The sequence below is a fragment of the Hoplias malabaricus genome, unplaced genomic scaffold (assembly GCF_029633855.1).
Source record: "Hoplias malabaricus isolate fHopMal1 unplaced genomic scaffold, fHopMal1.hap1 scaffold_264, whole genome shotgun sequence".
Lineage (NCBI taxonomy): Eukaryota > Metazoa > Chordata > Actinopteri > Characiformes > Erythrinidae > Hoplias > Hoplias malabaricus.
In genome coordinates, this window is record NW_027100794.1 from 1 (window position 1) to 16,575 (window position 16,575).

The 16,575-nt window shown below is 35.3% G+C and overlaps 2 protein-coding genes across 3 annotated transcripts; one reads left to right on the forward strand and one right to left on the reverse strand.

Annotated features, from left to right (window-relative positions):
- The first annotated feature begins 870 nt into the window (after positions 1 to 870).
- Positions 871 to 8,017, forward strand: LOC136680220 (uncharacterized). Of its 2 annotated transcripts, XM_066658564.1 has the most exons (3): positions 871 to 1,546; positions 4,309 to 5,131; positions 6,897 to 8,017. In XM_066658564.1, exons 2-3 carry the CDS (start codon positions 4,316 to 4,318, stop codon positions 7,221 to 7,223), a joined length of 1,143 nt encoding a protein of 380 aa, XP_066514661.1. In that variant the 5' UTR covers positions 871 to 1,546; positions 4,309 to 4,315; the 3' UTR covers positions 7,224 to 8,017. The 2 variants fall into 2 exon arrangements, with proteins under 2 accessions (XP_066514661.1, XP_066514662.1); XM_066658565.1 differs by lacking the exon at positions 871 to 1,546 and having other exon boundaries at positions 4,184 to 5,131.
- Positions 8,018 to 8,954: 937 nt separating this feature from the next.
- On the reverse strand, positions 8,955 to 14,785 carry LOC136680221 (uncharacterized). The gene is made up of 5 exons (XM_066658567.1): positions 14,204 to 14,785; positions 13,104 to 13,760; positions 12,315 to 12,770; positions 12,114 to 12,218; positions 8,955 to 10,007 (listed from the first exon to the last, which is right to left on the reverse strand). The coding sequence occupies exons 1-5, from the start codon at positions 14,279 to 14,281 to the stop codon at positions 8,955 to 8,957; spliced, it is 2,349 nt and encodes a 782-aa protein (XP_066514664.1). The 5' UTR covers positions 14,282 to 14,785.
- Positions 14,786 to 16,575: the final 1,790 nt, after the last annotated feature.

Genomic DNA, 16,575 nt, shown 5'->3' on the forward strand with positions numbered 1-16,575 from the left:
TACCTAGTTCTGTTGGAGATAAACTATGCCCTTTTTTTCAAAACACAAAGGCTGCATTTCCTACATTCGCCTTCCCACAAAACATCTAGATCCCCCACTTTCTGGTTTCCGGCCTGCAGAGATGTGTACTTGGGAGGAATCAGGGAAAAAAGACAAGTAGTGCTTGTACTCTGCAGCACCTCGCGGTGTTTGCAGTCTAACGTCAAGTTTATTATTGTTTCTCCCGTTTATATATATATATTTTTTTTAGTGATACTTTCTTGTTGAAGCTATACGACACCGCTTCGGCGGTTGTGCCATTATGGCATCTCACAAGGCACATAGTGAACGCCAAGTTAAATACTGGGTGAAAATCACCTTTACTGGTTTAGGTGAACCTCCTAACAGAGACTTTGTTGGCGATTTGATATTCCAGTCTCATTGGCTCCATGCAGAAGATATTTATTCTTTCATAAGCCTTCCAAACAGGAGAGATTTCGAGCTGTGTTTCAGAAATGAACGAGGTATTCGTATTTTTCTTGAAATCTATGGAAATAACCCAAAAAAGTGGGAGGATTTTCAGATTTTCTCACCTGTAAGCCTTGATGTTAAAACAATCATTGTCAAGTTTTGGACGGGGAGAATTTCAGACGAAGATGTTGAAACATACTTGCATCGTTTTTGTGATATTTTGAAACCTGCAGTCAAACCAGTCGACAAGTTTGGTTTATGGTATGGCATCAGAAAGTATCAAGTGAAACTTAAGAGAGACAGTAATGGCAGAGAATTACACATTCCTAACTCCATATCTTTGGGCCCCCACAATGGTAAAATATCATATCAAGGCCAAGTGGCAAGATGTTTTATTTGCCAAGAGGAAAATCACCAGGCCAAAGATTGTGGGAAGATTAAATGTTGGCAATGTGGTTCCTTTGGCCACAAAGGAAAAGAATGTAGAGAAACAGCTATATGCTCACTATGTGGTGCGGAAGGGCACAATTTTTTTATGTGCCCTAAATCATATGTAAATCGCTCTAAAGCAATGTCAAGACTCTCAGATATGGTTACTCAAGAACAAGAAAATATACCAAGTGAGATGGAACAAGAAAGAGTTGCAGTTGGAAGCAAAGACTCTGAACAGGAACAGATACCATAAAATGCTGATCAGAACGCAGAAGGAACTTCTCATATAGAAGAGTCTGGTCACATCCAAAATCAACAGGTGAATGGAGGAAATGAAGTCAATAGCAAAGTGCAAAAAGCGGATGAAGATGGAAAAAGCAACAGTGGATCTTCAAATGATGACAGTAGTAACAGCAGTAGCAGCAGCTCTTCGTCTGAAAGTTCTGATGAGGACTTTTCCAGATCAGATAAAGACTCGAGTGGAGACCTCTCTTCTGAGAACGTAAAGGTATCTCCATCTTCAGGACAAAACATTCCTATTGATCCTGCTTCTACAATGTTGCCGACAACTGACTTTAGAAAATCTTCAATCTGCAATCAAGGACAGGACACCAATAAGGGAAATATATTACAACAGAAAAAACGCAAATTGTCACCAAGAAAAGTAGGTAATGCAAACAAAAAAAGTGTTCTAAAAAAGAAAAGAAATCAAAATCCATAATAAAATATGTCCACTGTAGGTATTAGAATAGCCACTTGTAACGTAAGAGGAATTCAGTCTAAATTAAACAAGGAGAGAAAATTAGAATCCTTAAGTAAAGAATATTTAGATTTAGTTTGTATTCAAGAAACAAGATTAGCTACATTAGATGATATTAATGAAACAGGAAAACTATGGATTAAAGGACCCTCCTATTTTTCTGTTGGTGATTGCAAAGCAGATGGTATTGGTTTTCTATTTTATAATAATTATTTCCAGATTATAAGAAGTAGAGAAATTATTCCTGGAAGACTAATGTGCATGGATTGCTTCCACAGTGGTAGAAAAATGAGAATTATTAATGTTTATACAGCACAAAGTACAGTAAAAAAAATCCAGCTTTTTAAAAAATTGAAAGTGTTATTGTGTACAGGTTTTTTGACAATTGTTTGTGGTGATTTTAATACAATAACAGATGATATAGATAGAATAACAATAAATCCAGCAGCTATACGAAGAGAAGGTCCCTTTTTAAAAAGAATGATGTTAGAACAAGATTTTTCTGATGTTTTTAGAATACTATACCCTAATAAAATAGATTTTACCAGATTTAGTACTATTTGTAAGACCAGAATTGATAGAATTTATATAAATAAAGGGTTAGAAGTTTATACTTATAAAACAAAAATGATTATTGATTCTGATCATTTAGCTGTAATCTGTAATTTAAATGTAAAGGGTGAAACTAAAAAGAATTATTGGAAATTAAATACACAAATTTTAGAAATTCCTGCAGTATTATTAGATTTAAAAGGAGAGATTGATAGAATAAAATCTTTAAAAATTTTTACTAAAAATGATCGAGAGCTGTGGGAAGTTCTAAAAACACAGATAAGAGATTTTTTTAAAGGAAAATGTCGGACGTACAATAAGGAAAAAAATGACAAATATAATTTAACAATGATGCAATATATTAAATTAAAGTGTACAAAGAGAAGTGATGAAGATGAAAGTATTATGTCAAAATTGAGGGAACAAATAGATTCAATGAATAATGATCTATATTCAAATCTACAAACTCTAGCAGGTGCTAATATGGAGGAAATTCATAATAAAGCTAAAATTATGTCTGTATACACAAAAAGGAAACAAAGCTCTTATATTGGATCAATCTATTCAGAAAAGGGTAAAATTGTTAATCAGCCTGACGAGATTAGAAAATCTATTCAAATATTATGTCAAGAGATGTATAAAGAAATTAAAATAGATAATAAACATTTTAGAAAATACTTAAATTTTGAATATAATAATGAGTATGATTTTTTAGCTGACAAAATAATAGAAAGTGAAGTCATTACAGCAATAAAACAATTAAATTTAAAAAAGTCTCCTGGAAAAGATGGGTTACCTGCTGAATTTTATAACAAATGTATGTATGATATTTCCCAATTATTAACTAGAGTATTTAATGAAGGTGTGGAACAAGGATTTATGTACGACACCTTTTATGAAGGTGTGATGTCACTATTATATAAAAAAGGTGATAAAAATATCAATAATTGGAGACATCTCACTTTAATGAATATTGATTATAAAATTTATGCAAAAATTATTATGAATAGGTTGCAGGATGTTCTTGATGGAATTATCACCAAAGAACAGACCTGTGCTATTAAAGGAAGATTGATGTGGGATAATTTAGGTATTTTAAGAGAGTTAGTTTGTACTAAAACCAATGAATCCTTTTACATAGTTGCTTTAGATCAAAAGAAAGCGTTTGACTATATCTCTAGAGAATATTTATGGGAAGTGTTAAAAATGTATAAATTTCCATTAACTTTTATTAGAATGATTATGTGTCTATATGTTGAGTCTAAAATACAGATTAATGTAAATGGACATTTAACTGAACAGTTTAAAATATATAGAGGTGTTAAACAAGGTTGTCCACTTAGTGCAGCACTTTATGTTTTGGCTATAAGTCCATTAATAATGAACATTCAAACAGACCAGAGGCTTCAGGGTGTTAAATTAGGAGATAAAAGAATAATAATTACTGCATATGCTGATGATATAACAGTTTTTATTAAATCTCAATCAGAGTTAGACATTATTTACGATCATTTTAAAATTTATGAACAAGTTTCGGGGGCACAATTAAATGTAAATAAATCAGAAAGTGTCTGGATAGGAGATCCAAATAATAAATTCAAAATCAACATTCCTGAATTCCAAAAAATAAACATTTTAGGAATTTATATAGATAACACAGGTTGTGTAGATGCAAATTGGTCTCAGAAAACAGAAAAAGTTCAAGAAGAAGTTGAGAAATGGAAAGATAAAAAACTAAATTATAAGACTAGAATAGATATTACTAAAACATTTATTCTATCAAAGATTCTGTTCTTAGCATGTATTTTCCCTCCACCTGATATATGGTTAAAAAAAATTAATAAAATATGTGTTAACTTTATATGGAATACTACGGAGCCCCTAAAGGGACTGGGGGGAAAATAAAAAAACACTATTGATTTTGCGTTCCCTCGCAAATAGTTTTGCGTTACCTCGCAAATGTTTGCGTTCCCTCACAAACATAATTGCGTTCCCTCGCAAATCGTTTTGCGTTCCCTCGCAAACACAATTGCGTTCCCTCGCAAATACTTTGTGGGCTCCGTATGGTACAGTACTGTGCTTACTTTTGATTGTGTGCTTGCTGTGTGTGTCAGGTGAACTATGGAGCAGCTCGCTGAATTTTACTTTGATCTTGGACTGAAATATAAAGACATTGCATCTCTTCTCAGCGGTAAACATGGATATGTTATTGGGGAGCGCCAACTGAAACGTTTGTTGCGGTCTATGGGACTTTCTAGAAGGAAGGATTACTCTAATCTACATAGTGTTATTACTTTCGTTCAGTCGCAACTGCAGAGCTCGGGACAACTCCATGGATACCGATGGATGTATGCTAAATGTAGATTAAATGGGCTTCGAGTGAGAAAGGAGGATGTCCGTTTGATTCTCAAGGAGTTAGACCCCAGAGGGGTCGCACTCAGAAGAGCAAAGAGGCTGTGTAGACGGAATTATTTTTCAAAAGGACCAAACTTCATCTGGCACTTAGACTCCTATGATAAGCTGAAGCATTATGGAATTTGCATCAATGGATGTATAGATGGGTTTTCCAGGAAAATAATCTGGCTGAATGCTTATACTACCAGTAGCGACCCAAGGTTGGTTGGAGGCTATTACATCCAAGCAGTTCAGCGTTTGGGGGGCTGCCCAGAAATCGTGAGAGGAGACTGTGGGACAGAAAATGGACACGTACGTGATTTTCAATTTTTCCTCAGAAGGAATCGCCATGGAAGCATAGAGAGCTATCTGGATGGAGCAAGCACAGCCAACCAGAGAATAGAAAGCTGGTGGGGTTTCTTAAGGAAAGAATGCATGCAGTTTTGGATAGCTCTCTTTGCTGACCTCAAGGAAAGGGGGCTCTTTGATGGAGAATTTCTGGACAAAAGCCTTCTTCAGTTCTCCTGCATGGGCCTCATACAGGTGAGTTGATGAATTAGCTATTTGATGGGTGTTGATTTGATAAGTGCTAAGATGGTGTTTGATTAAAGAGGCTGAACAGTTTATACAGACTAAACCATATCCTAATCTGTTAAACATAGTATAAATTCATTAATTCATTCCTTCATTCATTCATTATCTGTAACCACTTATCCAGTTCAGGGTCACGGTGGGTCCGGAGCCTACCCAGAATCACTGGGTGCAAGGCAGGAATACACCCTGGAGGGGGTGCCAGTCTTTTACAGGGGTTGTTAAGCTGGTTATTTTTTTTTTATTATTTATTTTAGCAAGGCTATAAATAAACAACAAAATATTTCTAATTGTTTGTGTACACCCCTTTTAATGAATACATTCAGCTACTTTAACTTGCACCAATTGCTGACAAAGATGTGCCAATGTACACAACTTGTCTAGTCCCTGTACAGAAGTATTGGCAATAGAATAAGACTCTCAGGAGCAGATAAACACAAACCTGTTGTCACCATAAATAAAGCCATATGGGAACTAGAAGCATATAAAGCCCCCAGCATTGAGTTCTGGAAATGTGTTTTCTGGAATGATGGTGTCCCACCCAGTACTTTTGGGATGATTTGGGGAGTTGTGGATGAGGCAGGGTGCTGAAAATCCAACATCCTTATTTCACTGCATTGCTTCAAATCATTGTTCCAGTAGACAACCTTCTCTGTTCAGTAGTTCAGTAGACAGTTACTTCAACAAAAGCAGAGAGGCAGAGTCTTTCAGAACTAAAAATGGGGACTAATATATATATATATATATATATATATATATATATATATATATATATATATATATATATATATATATTATAAAGCTGAATAATAAATATACAGGTTATGGAGTGACTGGAAGGACAGTCCACATTCTACATGTCTCCTTTAGTAAAGAGTCCAGGAGCTAAATTAATCCAGACCTGTTACCCACTGAAAACAATTATAACAGACACCCAAACTGTTAAGCACCTGAAATCTTAGCAAGAATGGTGAAATTGTTATTTCACAACTACAGAACTTGGTCTTCTCAGTTCCCAAGCATACAGCGTTTTGGGATAAAACACAAAATGATGCAGCACATAGGTAAATATGCTCTCATACCAAATTTTCTGTAACCCTAAGCTGGCATCAAATTCAAAATAGGTGAATGATTTGCACAGCATCCCCACATTTCTGGAGATGGTGTTTGTCATTACCGTATATTTAAGTTATATTTAAATTTAATAAATGTGCAAAGTTGGCGGCACGTCCTGGAGGTTGTGTGTTTGAGTCCCGCTCTGGGTGACTGTCTGTGAGGAGTGTGGTGTGTTCTCCCTGTGTCTGCGTGGGTTTCCTCCGGGTGCTCCGGTTTCCTCTCACGCTCCAGAAACACACAACGTTAGGTGGATTGGTGACTCAAAAGTGTCCATAAGTGTGAGTGTGTGTGTGTGTCGCCCTGTGAAAGACTGGCACCACTTCCAGGGTGTGTTCCTTCCTTGCGCCCAGTGATTCCGGGTAGACTCCAGAACCACCGTATCCCTGAAGTGGATAAGGAGTTACAGACAATGAATGAATGAATGAATAGGCAAAGTTGGCACTGGAGATGTTTGTACGTTATGTTTATTGGTAAAAGTATATGTGTCTAATAATTGTACTTTGTATTTTAAACATTGTAGTAATAGGGACATTGTTAGGGATTGTAATACTGAAATTAATTTTGGTGTTTTCTGGTACATCTTTTAAAACCTTTTTTCTAGGATGAGCTGGATGACACTGCAGACGTGTGGGATTCGCACACCATCAGACCATCAAAGAATGACAGTGTTCCTAGTGGCCGGCCAAACACAATGTATGGACTGCCAGAACTGTATGGAACCAGAGACTTTCTTCATTCAGCTGAAGATGAGGACATTCATACATGCAAAACTGAATGTACATTTCGCCAGTCAGTGCCATGTGATCCAGATGTATATGACCTTTGTAATATAATTATGGCTGAATCCCAGTTGACACTCCCAAGAGATCCATATCAAGCTATTGATTTGTACATATTTTTGAGAGATGTTATAAAATCATCTATGTAGTCGTTTTGTAGTGGTGACACATATGATCATAAGAGCAACATTTTATTCTTTTCATTTCTTTAAAGTAAGATTAGTGTGTTAAATACAAAAGCATGTCTGATAGTCCTCAGTGAAATAATATGATAGAAAATGTTTCTCTTTTGTTTTGTTGTTAAATGACATTCGAAATTTGTATACAGTCTGTACGCATATTCTTTTCACATACTTACATTCGAATGAGACATGTTGCCTTTTTGGCCCAAACTGCAGGATCAAAAAAAAGAAAAATCCTCAGAATAAAAATATGTGCCTTATTTTTTTTTTTACTAATGTAAATGTTTAAATTCTGTAAGAGACACACTCTAAGGACAAAATATTGGGAACTCTTAGTAAATTCAGGTGTTTCATTCAGTCGTATGCTACAGGTGTATACAATCAAAAACCTGCCCACAAAAAAGCAGCCCACATTTACAAACATTTGTAAAACAAGTTATTCTAAAGAGCTCACTGAAATTGAGCATTGTACTGATGTAATAGGATGCCACCATAGCAACAAGTCATTGGTGTAAGTGGAATCATTTAGGAACCACAGCAATTCAGATCACTAGATTAAAATCACTGTCCATTTTATCAGCTCCACTGACCACACAGGAGCACTTTATAGTTCTACAGTTACAGTCTGTAGTCCACTTTGCATAATTTGTTTGCTCCTTTCAACACTGTTCAATTGTCAGGACCTACATAGAACCGGTATGATATGGGAGGTGGATCATTCTCAATGACACTGTAGTGGTCTGCAGTGTCTGTAATTGCAAAAATACAAAGTGCTCTATTGTCAGTGGAGCTGAGAAAATGGATAGTGAGTGTAGAAACAAGGAGATGGTCATGATGTTGTAGTAAACAAACAGAAAAATATTTGAGTTATAATTCCATTTATTTAAATGGGAACATGGCTTTAAAAGATTCCATCCAACAACAAATATCAAAATTTGAATATTTTGTAACTTAAATATATACTATATATATATAAAGGTACATTAAAAAGGGACATAATGTACATTGTAAATTGTTACAGGCTTTATAATAACTAAAGCCAGTTTATTTTTAGGTATATTAAAACACAACCTGACACAAACGTGTGTATTTGCACTTTTAACAATGCACTGAAAAAACAAAACAAAACACTTTCTTAGCAAGTAAAACCATAAATCATAAAATAATAAATCTAATAACAAAACACCTTTCTCATTTTGCGATTGCTGTAGGCTTATTTAGCTTTTTATATGTTTGCATGTTTATTATTTTTATGATAACTTAAAACAATTTAAAAATGAAAAACATTAGGTATTTGTTGTAGATTTAAAATGGTTTCACATATCAAGATATTACTTTTGAGGCAAGGTAAACAAATCTGTGTAGATGTGCAACATTAGGAACAAATATAACTATAATAACATTTATAAGTCTGCATGTGCAAGTTTACGCCAGATGTCCAGCAGATGGCTTTTTTATGTCTTATGGACAGTGTTAATTCCAGCAATGGAGCTTAACTGAATAAAACTCATTTCATTTAAATTATTGGTACTACCTTAAAATAAGAATACATGTATCTAATATGTATACAGGTAAACTTATTAATGACTTTTAATGCATTAACAACATTTAATAATCATTAATAAACAGATTTTAAATTATGGATAAACCTTTATAAGTGTATTCTTATTCTAAAGTGGCACCAATCTATTAATCATTTTATAGTATGTCCATGGAAAAAAAATCACCAGACAAGATGTTATCAAATTCTGTGCGAAATTCTGGATAGGAGCTATATGTTGAAGGAACTTCGAGTACAGCTCCACAAGTATGAGCTACAGGCCTTCGGCTCAAACCAGATACAGCATTGAAACTTACATCTATCTTCTCTGTGCAAATTACAGATGAACCAGTGCAAAAGCGTAAGAACATCTCTAGTTTACGCTGATCAACATTTCTAATGTAGCGCTGCAAGTAACTGAATGTTGTTTGCTCCTTTTGAGATAGAAACACAGAGGATGTTTGTAACATTTCACAAACTTTTTTGCTTGTTGGCCTTTTGCATGCATACAGATGCATCACACTCTCTTTGTCTGCCAGATTCAGCTGTGCACTGGTAAGACTATGAGAGAAACAGTCCATTATAAATTTTGGCTCTTGAAGAATGGCTTTATGTGCCATTGTTTCAATGGCAATGCGTGTGTTTTCTTTGCAAGGAAGGCTGTGTGACCCCATCCTTGAGAAAAGGTCAAGCAAGTCTTCCTTGTCATCATCTCCAATTCTGCCTTTAAGTGCCTTTTCAACAACTGATAGCTCACTAGCAGACAAATAGTTGAAGAAAGAAGACATAAGGACATCTTCATCCACTGCATCAATTCCAAATATGCAAGCTAAAATGAAAGCCTTTGATAGTCTCACTGGAATTATACCATGATCAATGTAACCCTTTGCCCAGATTCTTCCAAGTGCTTGCCACTGTGCTTCAGAGAAATCAGGTCTCAACCTTGGCACTCGCTCTTCTTCACCCTCACACTGTTCCAGAAATTCTGTCCAGAAAGCAGTGTAAACCTCCCTTGAAACTCCATTGTCATCCAGGGCCCGCTCATTTTTGAACTCCATCTTTAGACCAACTTTCATTATTTTGCTGTCCATGAATATGTCTAAAAGGTCATCCACAACGTTAACCCGACGTATTACAGCATACCGTTTCTCAACCACTGATTCTGCAGGTGCAAAAGACTCCTCTTGTGTGCAAGAAATTTCTATGTTTTGCTGTATAGAAAGATAAGGAAATTCATAAATAAAACTTTAGTGAGACAGCATTACTAATGCCCAAATTTTGTATGTAATTATTCTGACACATACAAGGCACTAATTCTCACCCTGATTCTTCTGGCCAATGCTTTCAACTTTTATTATTATAAATAAAAAAAAGCATAACTATATACATTAATGCACAAATAATATCTTGAATCTATTTCTATATTTACATAAATTAACTTCAATTTGAGCTATATCTGTATTCATATTTATTTATTCATACATTTATTTTTGTATTTCCACATTCAACATTTGTTTATTTACTTCACTTTTTCTGCATATGTGTCTTCCTGTATTTCTGTCTGTATGAGGGCCGTCCTAAACTTACTCTAAAGCAGGATTGGTCAGCTTGGCATACTAGTACATGGCTCAGTGGCTCTTCTGTCCTGACAGTATTACTGACAGATTGGGAACACAACAGAGACATGCTGCTCATACAGTGACTGTATAAAACGGGGTAAAAGCTCTCTCCATTCTTTTATCTATACATTCTATCCATGCTTGGCAGAGGCATTGCTAGATTTATGAACGGGGACTAATCTTGCAGGAACACAGACAGCTGAGGGACAGCAGCAATTCTGTCTGTCTCAAACAAATCATCTTAACTATCTGTCTTTATAGTCTTAACTTCAAAAAAAAAAAAAAAAAAAACACATCTAAAGTGTGAATAGAGTTGTTTTGACCTGTTTTAACACAGTCACTGTGCTGCTGCACATCTGTACATATCGTTCATGTCTCTGTTGTGTCCCCAGTCTGTGATATGTGATAATACTGTCCAGACAAAAGAGCCACTGAGCTGTGTACTGCTTTGCCAGGCTGACCAATCCTGCTTTAGGATATTAAACATAGACATAGAAATACAAGAATAAATAAATGTAGAAATAAAGAAAGATTTAAATAAATATAGACATATAGAAATAGCTCAGATTTTACTTCATTGTGTAAATACAGAAATAGATTCAAGACATTTATTAAAGTATCTGATTTTTCTTATAATTTATTTACTTACTAACATGCATACTTATTTATCATGTAACTTTGGTCCACAATCCTGTGGGCAGGTTATTAATTATGCCCATTTTGGACACACAAACAGTTTAGCATTTTATGGTACACCAAGCATATAGACTTCTAAGCAAAATATTGTATTCTCCTAGACCAACAGCGTTTTAATTTTCTAAGTGAAAATAACAAAGTCTACAAGTTAATTTCTTAATTATGACATTCTCTTAATATTTAATTGTGTAGTTCTATTTATTGCCTGAAATTAACTAAGCAGAATAATATATATTTAAAATTTGCCTTTTGCACATATTTCCAATATGTTTCTGTGAAAATGAAAACCTTTGCATTAAACTATGTTAGATACATTTGCTCATTGCGATAGTAAATTATACTAAATTCAAATAATCAACTTATTTTGCCACTTAATCACTGGATTAGGAAAACATTATTTGTATTTACACTTGTAATCCATATTACCAGATCAACTGACCACACAGGAGCACATTATAGTTACAATTACAGACTGTAGTACACCTGTTTCTTAGAATATTTTCTTGTCCCCCTCTCCCCCTGTTCCTCAGCGCTCAGGACCCCCACAGAGCAGGTGTGATGTGGTGGTGGGTCATTCTCAGCGCTGCAGTGACACTGACGTGGTGGTGGTGTGTTAGTGTGTGTTGTGCTGGTGCGAGTGGATCAGACACAGCAGTGCTGCTGAAGGTTTTTGAACCACTCTGTGTCACTGCTGGACTGACAAACTGCAGCAACAAATGAGCTACCGTCTCTGACTTTACATCTATAGAACTACAAAGTGCTCCTGCATGGTCAGTGAAGCTAATAAAATGGACAACGAATGTAGATACAATGTATGTGTTCCTTATGCAGTAATCATTCAGTGTATAAGTTGATGACTACAGTAATATGTGAAAAATAATTTTACAAAATAAAGCCATCAAGTCCATGCTAAGAAGGTTAATGAAGAATTTCAGCTAAAACTTTAAACCAGAATTACCCTTAATCTAAATAAATAAATAACATTGATATTGTATGAGTCACCTGTACATGTTGTAAATCTTCTGCATTAACAGGACCCACTGATGATGGTGATGGAGGGTCATTTTCTGTAGATACCACATCTTGGACTTCATTCCTCTCATCATTCTGTAAAACAAAATTAATTAAACATGTGAATATGATATACAAACTACTGGACCAACCAACCAAAAACAGCGACAGACATTCCTTCATTGTTATTACCTTTGTTATATCCTTGTGGTTATACTCAAAATCCCACTCTATTGTTGATGCAAGCTCATCAACCGTTTCATAATATGGGTGTCCAACTTCTATTTCTGAATCTTCTGGTATCAAAATCAATTGTTGCATTTCATTGTGTGCTTGATTGTTGAATTCAGGCACCTCATATTCTCTAGGAGTGTCCTGGAGTTCATGTGAGGACTGCACTATGCCAGTTTCATTCAGACATTCTTCTGCATGAGACGAAATGTGTATTATATTCTCATCTTGAAAGTCCTGGGTGGAGTGCATGACTGCATAGCTTCTACCTTCATTTGGTGTTGAATGTAGGTAATTTAAAGGCCCTGGGACTTCATCAGCTAAGGTCTCAGAGGGTGCAGCACTGCTATGCTGGTTCTGGCTGACATCAAACATCTTTTGTCTTTTGTGTCTTTGTAGTCCCTGTTCTTTCAAAATCTGTAAAATATTAATTGAATGTTAATTCTCAATATATTCAATAAAATAAATTCATTTCATAACGTGCTGCTGACATGTATTTGCACCATTTACTTTAACTTAAAAACTTAAGACAGATTTTTTAAAATAAAAAATAACAACCAAAATCCATATGAATATTTGTCATACCACCTGATTAAATTATTCCTGAAACAGGTTTTATCAATCCATTTGTTTTGTTGACAATTTATAAAGACACATATTTTCTGGCCATTGTCAATGCATTTCTCCCAGTTTCCTAGTAATTGTTGAGGCAGCAATTCAAAAGCACAGAAACAATAAAACTTCAAATACCTCTTCAGTGAGAGATCTGTGAGGTAAACTCTTTGAAGAAGGCCATTCTGTGTTGTCATCACTGTCTGAAGATGTTTCATGGATCATGACTGAAGAAACTTTTTCTTTTGTGCAGATGTAAAGTCTCAGCATTTTCAGTTTACATTCTTCATAGAGCTGGAAGAGTGTGCTTTCCATAGAGACTTGATTTCTTTTAAAATCACAAATTGTAAATGTAAAGTCCTCTTCTGCTCCTTTAGGTGAGTGGCCATTTTGGAAAAAAAGATTTTTTCCCATTTCCATAATCTGAGCAACTGTTGTATATTTATCAAGCAACATATGCCTTGTTCCACCTCCATTCCTTGTCCTCACTTGATGATAGTCATTTTTGGAAAAGTGAAGCCACCCAATTTCGAGTCTTCTTGAGCTTTTTTGTGCATTCTTATTGTTATGTCTTGACATCCCGTTTTCCAGTGTGGTTGCTATATCTGGCTCGTGTTGTTTTGACCCAGTTCTTCTTGCAAAGATTTTCTGTTTCAGTCTTTCTAAAAGAGTTCCTTTGTCAGCACAAATATCTTTCTGTTTGCAAAAGGAAATAACAGCCAGCCGATCACCGTATGACCTAATATACTTTGCCCTTTCTTCATCTGTCATAATGAGGAGGACAGACCTGTCAATCTACAAATACAAAATACAAACATTACAGATTTGCTTTATATCAGTAGAAATGCAAGTAACACACCTGAATAGACAATCTGGATTACAGATATACAACAGAGAACATTTATATTCTACAAAACAAAGACATATATTTACTACAGTCAAACATTTACAGATATTCTGAATATCTCTGAAATTCCACTTTGACTGTAAAACTCAAATATCAGACCCCAGGGTTTGGTTTAATGCCAAAATCTTCATATCAGCTATAAAATAATTTAAATGAATAATCAATACATAGTGTTGTAAACTTGCTTCTGTCTGTGATTTAACACATGTGGGCTTATGCTGGCACCATACCTTGTGGAGTGCAATTATATTTGATTGGACAGTGACGATATACGTCTGGTTTCATTTGATGAAATCCAAGACAGAATTTCTTAGGAATGTGATGACTGTACCTTGTCCCTTTTCATTTTATCCAGGTCCTCCTCTGACACTCCTCTTGACCTCAGGAAACTTTCAAGGTCCTCCTCCATTTCTAGGTCATAAGATTAAAATCAGAATTATCAGCTTCAGGTTTATTCCATTCCAGTGATTGTTTCTAAGCTCTCGATCAAAGCCTATACAATTCAGACATTTAGCTACATACAAAAGCAAATCAAAATGTAAATGATTGAATCACCTACATGCCCCTGTGCTGATTAATAGACTAGAACATCTATGTTATAGCCCAAGTACAAGATTACATTTACAGATTCGTTGCTAGAACCTACAATTAGACAATACAAGTACAGCTGTGAAATACAGTGTTATCAGTATAATCTGGCAGCATTATATATAGTGCAGCAGCTTAAATGATACTGAAAAGCTAGCAGCTAACCAGTGTAGTACGGAATGTGGACAGAGTCATAATAAGTAACAGAGTTGGATGGATTTGTTAATTGCTATGAAATGAGGATGAGAGAATTTAAAGTGCAAGCGCATGGACAAAGGTTATGTGAACAGTACAGAGATACAGACAATAAACAATGTTTCTAAACAGTGGGAGTGAATGGAGAGTGAACACCTAAATAAATGTTTAGCTATTGGTAGTGTATTGGAGTAATGTGTGTATGTGTGTAAAAGTCTTTTCTGGCAGACAATTGTATCCCGTTTTTACAACTCCCAAATTGTATTCCGTTTTTACAACTCCCAAAGAAAAACAGAATTCCCAGATAAAACGAAACGCATGGTGTAGGGACCGGCTCGCTAGCTCCACAACCGTGTCTGGAGCCGGCGCGATGAGCCACGTCTCTGTAACAATCAGTCCGCAACGTGTCCTGAGATCTCTGTGTTGAGCCACTGCCTTACACCCTCCATCTTGTTACTGAATCACCGTATTTTTGTGAGACTTTGCTTGGTAAAGGCTTTTTATTAAGATTCTTAGCTTGAACCCTGCCCCAGTGCGCCGTCCACATTTTTTCTTTCTTTCACGAAGCCGCCTATGTCTCATACACCTGTTACTATGGTGATACTTGGAGCTTCGGCGTTCTGACTAGCACTTTCAGGATGAACGTATATAAACTTGTTGTTCACAACTTCCTCTGATGTTAGGCAGTTCCTTACAGATGTATGAACGAGTCGCACTGGCAATTTATTTAGCTTAACTAACTGTGTTTGTAGAGATAAATAAATACATATATAATATCTGTTTCAATTGGCTGGATTTACCTGGAAACTGCAGTGTCCTGATGTGTTGAATGAGCCCCAAAGACAATTGTGTATAATTTGCGAGGGAACGCAAAACGATTTGCGAGGGAACGCAATTATGTTTGCGAGGGAACGCAAAACGATTTGCGAGGGAACGCAATTATGTTTGCGAGGGAACGCAAAACGATTTGCGAGGGAACGCAATTGAGTTTGCGAGGGAACGCAAAACGATTTGCGAGGGAACGCAATTATGTTTGCGAGGGAACGCAAACATTTGCGAGGTAACGCAAAATCAATAGTGTTTTTTTTATTTTTACCCCAGTCCCTTTAGGGGCTCCGTAGAATACAACTAGAGAAGTTACTAAAAGACAACTGATTTATAAAAGACGTGATTTAGGAGGCTTAGGTGCTATTGATTTCTCTATTAAAACAAAAATTTCCTTTTGCAAAATTATTCAAAATGGATTTCAACGACAAGTAGAGTGGATAGGAGATTTGACAAATTGGAAATCTAAAGAAGGTAAAGCTAGAGGGTCTATTCCATATTATAAATTAATCTTTTCAGATTTTATACATAAATACAATGATTTGAACATTGATTGGATAAATGCTTCAAATAAAAGCATATATAAAATAGTGAGTGATAAAATTTATGGACAGAATTTTGAATTTAGAGAACTAAATAAAGAGGAAAATAAAATATGTCTAAAAAATATGCTTAACAAAAATATATCTGAGACTATTAGAGATACAACCAGGTTAATAGCAGTAAGGAGGTTACCAGTCAGACTTTTAGTAAAATGGAGTTGTTTTATTAAAACTATAAAGTGTCCAATGCCATTATGTCAAGAGGAAGAATCTCTGGATCACTTTTTATTAGAATGCTATAGGTCTAAAGAAGTGTGGGAAAAAGTAAAGGATATAGGTTTAAATTTTGATGTAAATATTAAAAGTATCTATTATGGCATTTTTGATTGTAATATTGATGAATATAAATGTCATTTTATGTGGTATATTATATGTTTGGTAAAGTCTAAGTTGTGGAAAACACGATGTAAAATGACAATAGAACAGTCTTTTGTCTCTAGTGATGCGGTTGTGAAGAGTATTAGGACTGAATTAAAAAAACAAAAGACTCTTA

Excerpts from the sequence above, each read along its gene's own strand:
- LOC136680221 (XM_066658567.1), bottom strand. The coding sequence starts at position 14,281 with ATGGAGGAGGACCTTGAAAGTTTCCTGAGGTCAAGAGGAGTGTCAGAG. Across the intron at positions 13,761-14,203 it reads ATAAAATGAAAAGGGACAAG|ATTGACAGGTCTGTCCTCCT; the intron begins GTACAGTCATCA and ends TTGTATTTGTAG. Across the intron at positions 10,008-12,113 it reads AAGATTTACAACATGTACAG|CAAAACATAGAAATTTCTTG; the intron begins GTGACTCATACA and ends CTTTCTATACAG.
- LOC136680220 (XM_066658564.1), top strand. The coding sequence starts at position 4,316 with ATGGAGCAGCTCGCTGAATTTTACTTTGATCTTGGACTGAAATATAAA. Across the intron at positions 5,132-6,896 it reads CCTGCATGGGCCTCATACAG|GATGAGCTGGATGACACTGC; the intron begins GTGAGTTGATGA and ends CCTTTTTTCTAG.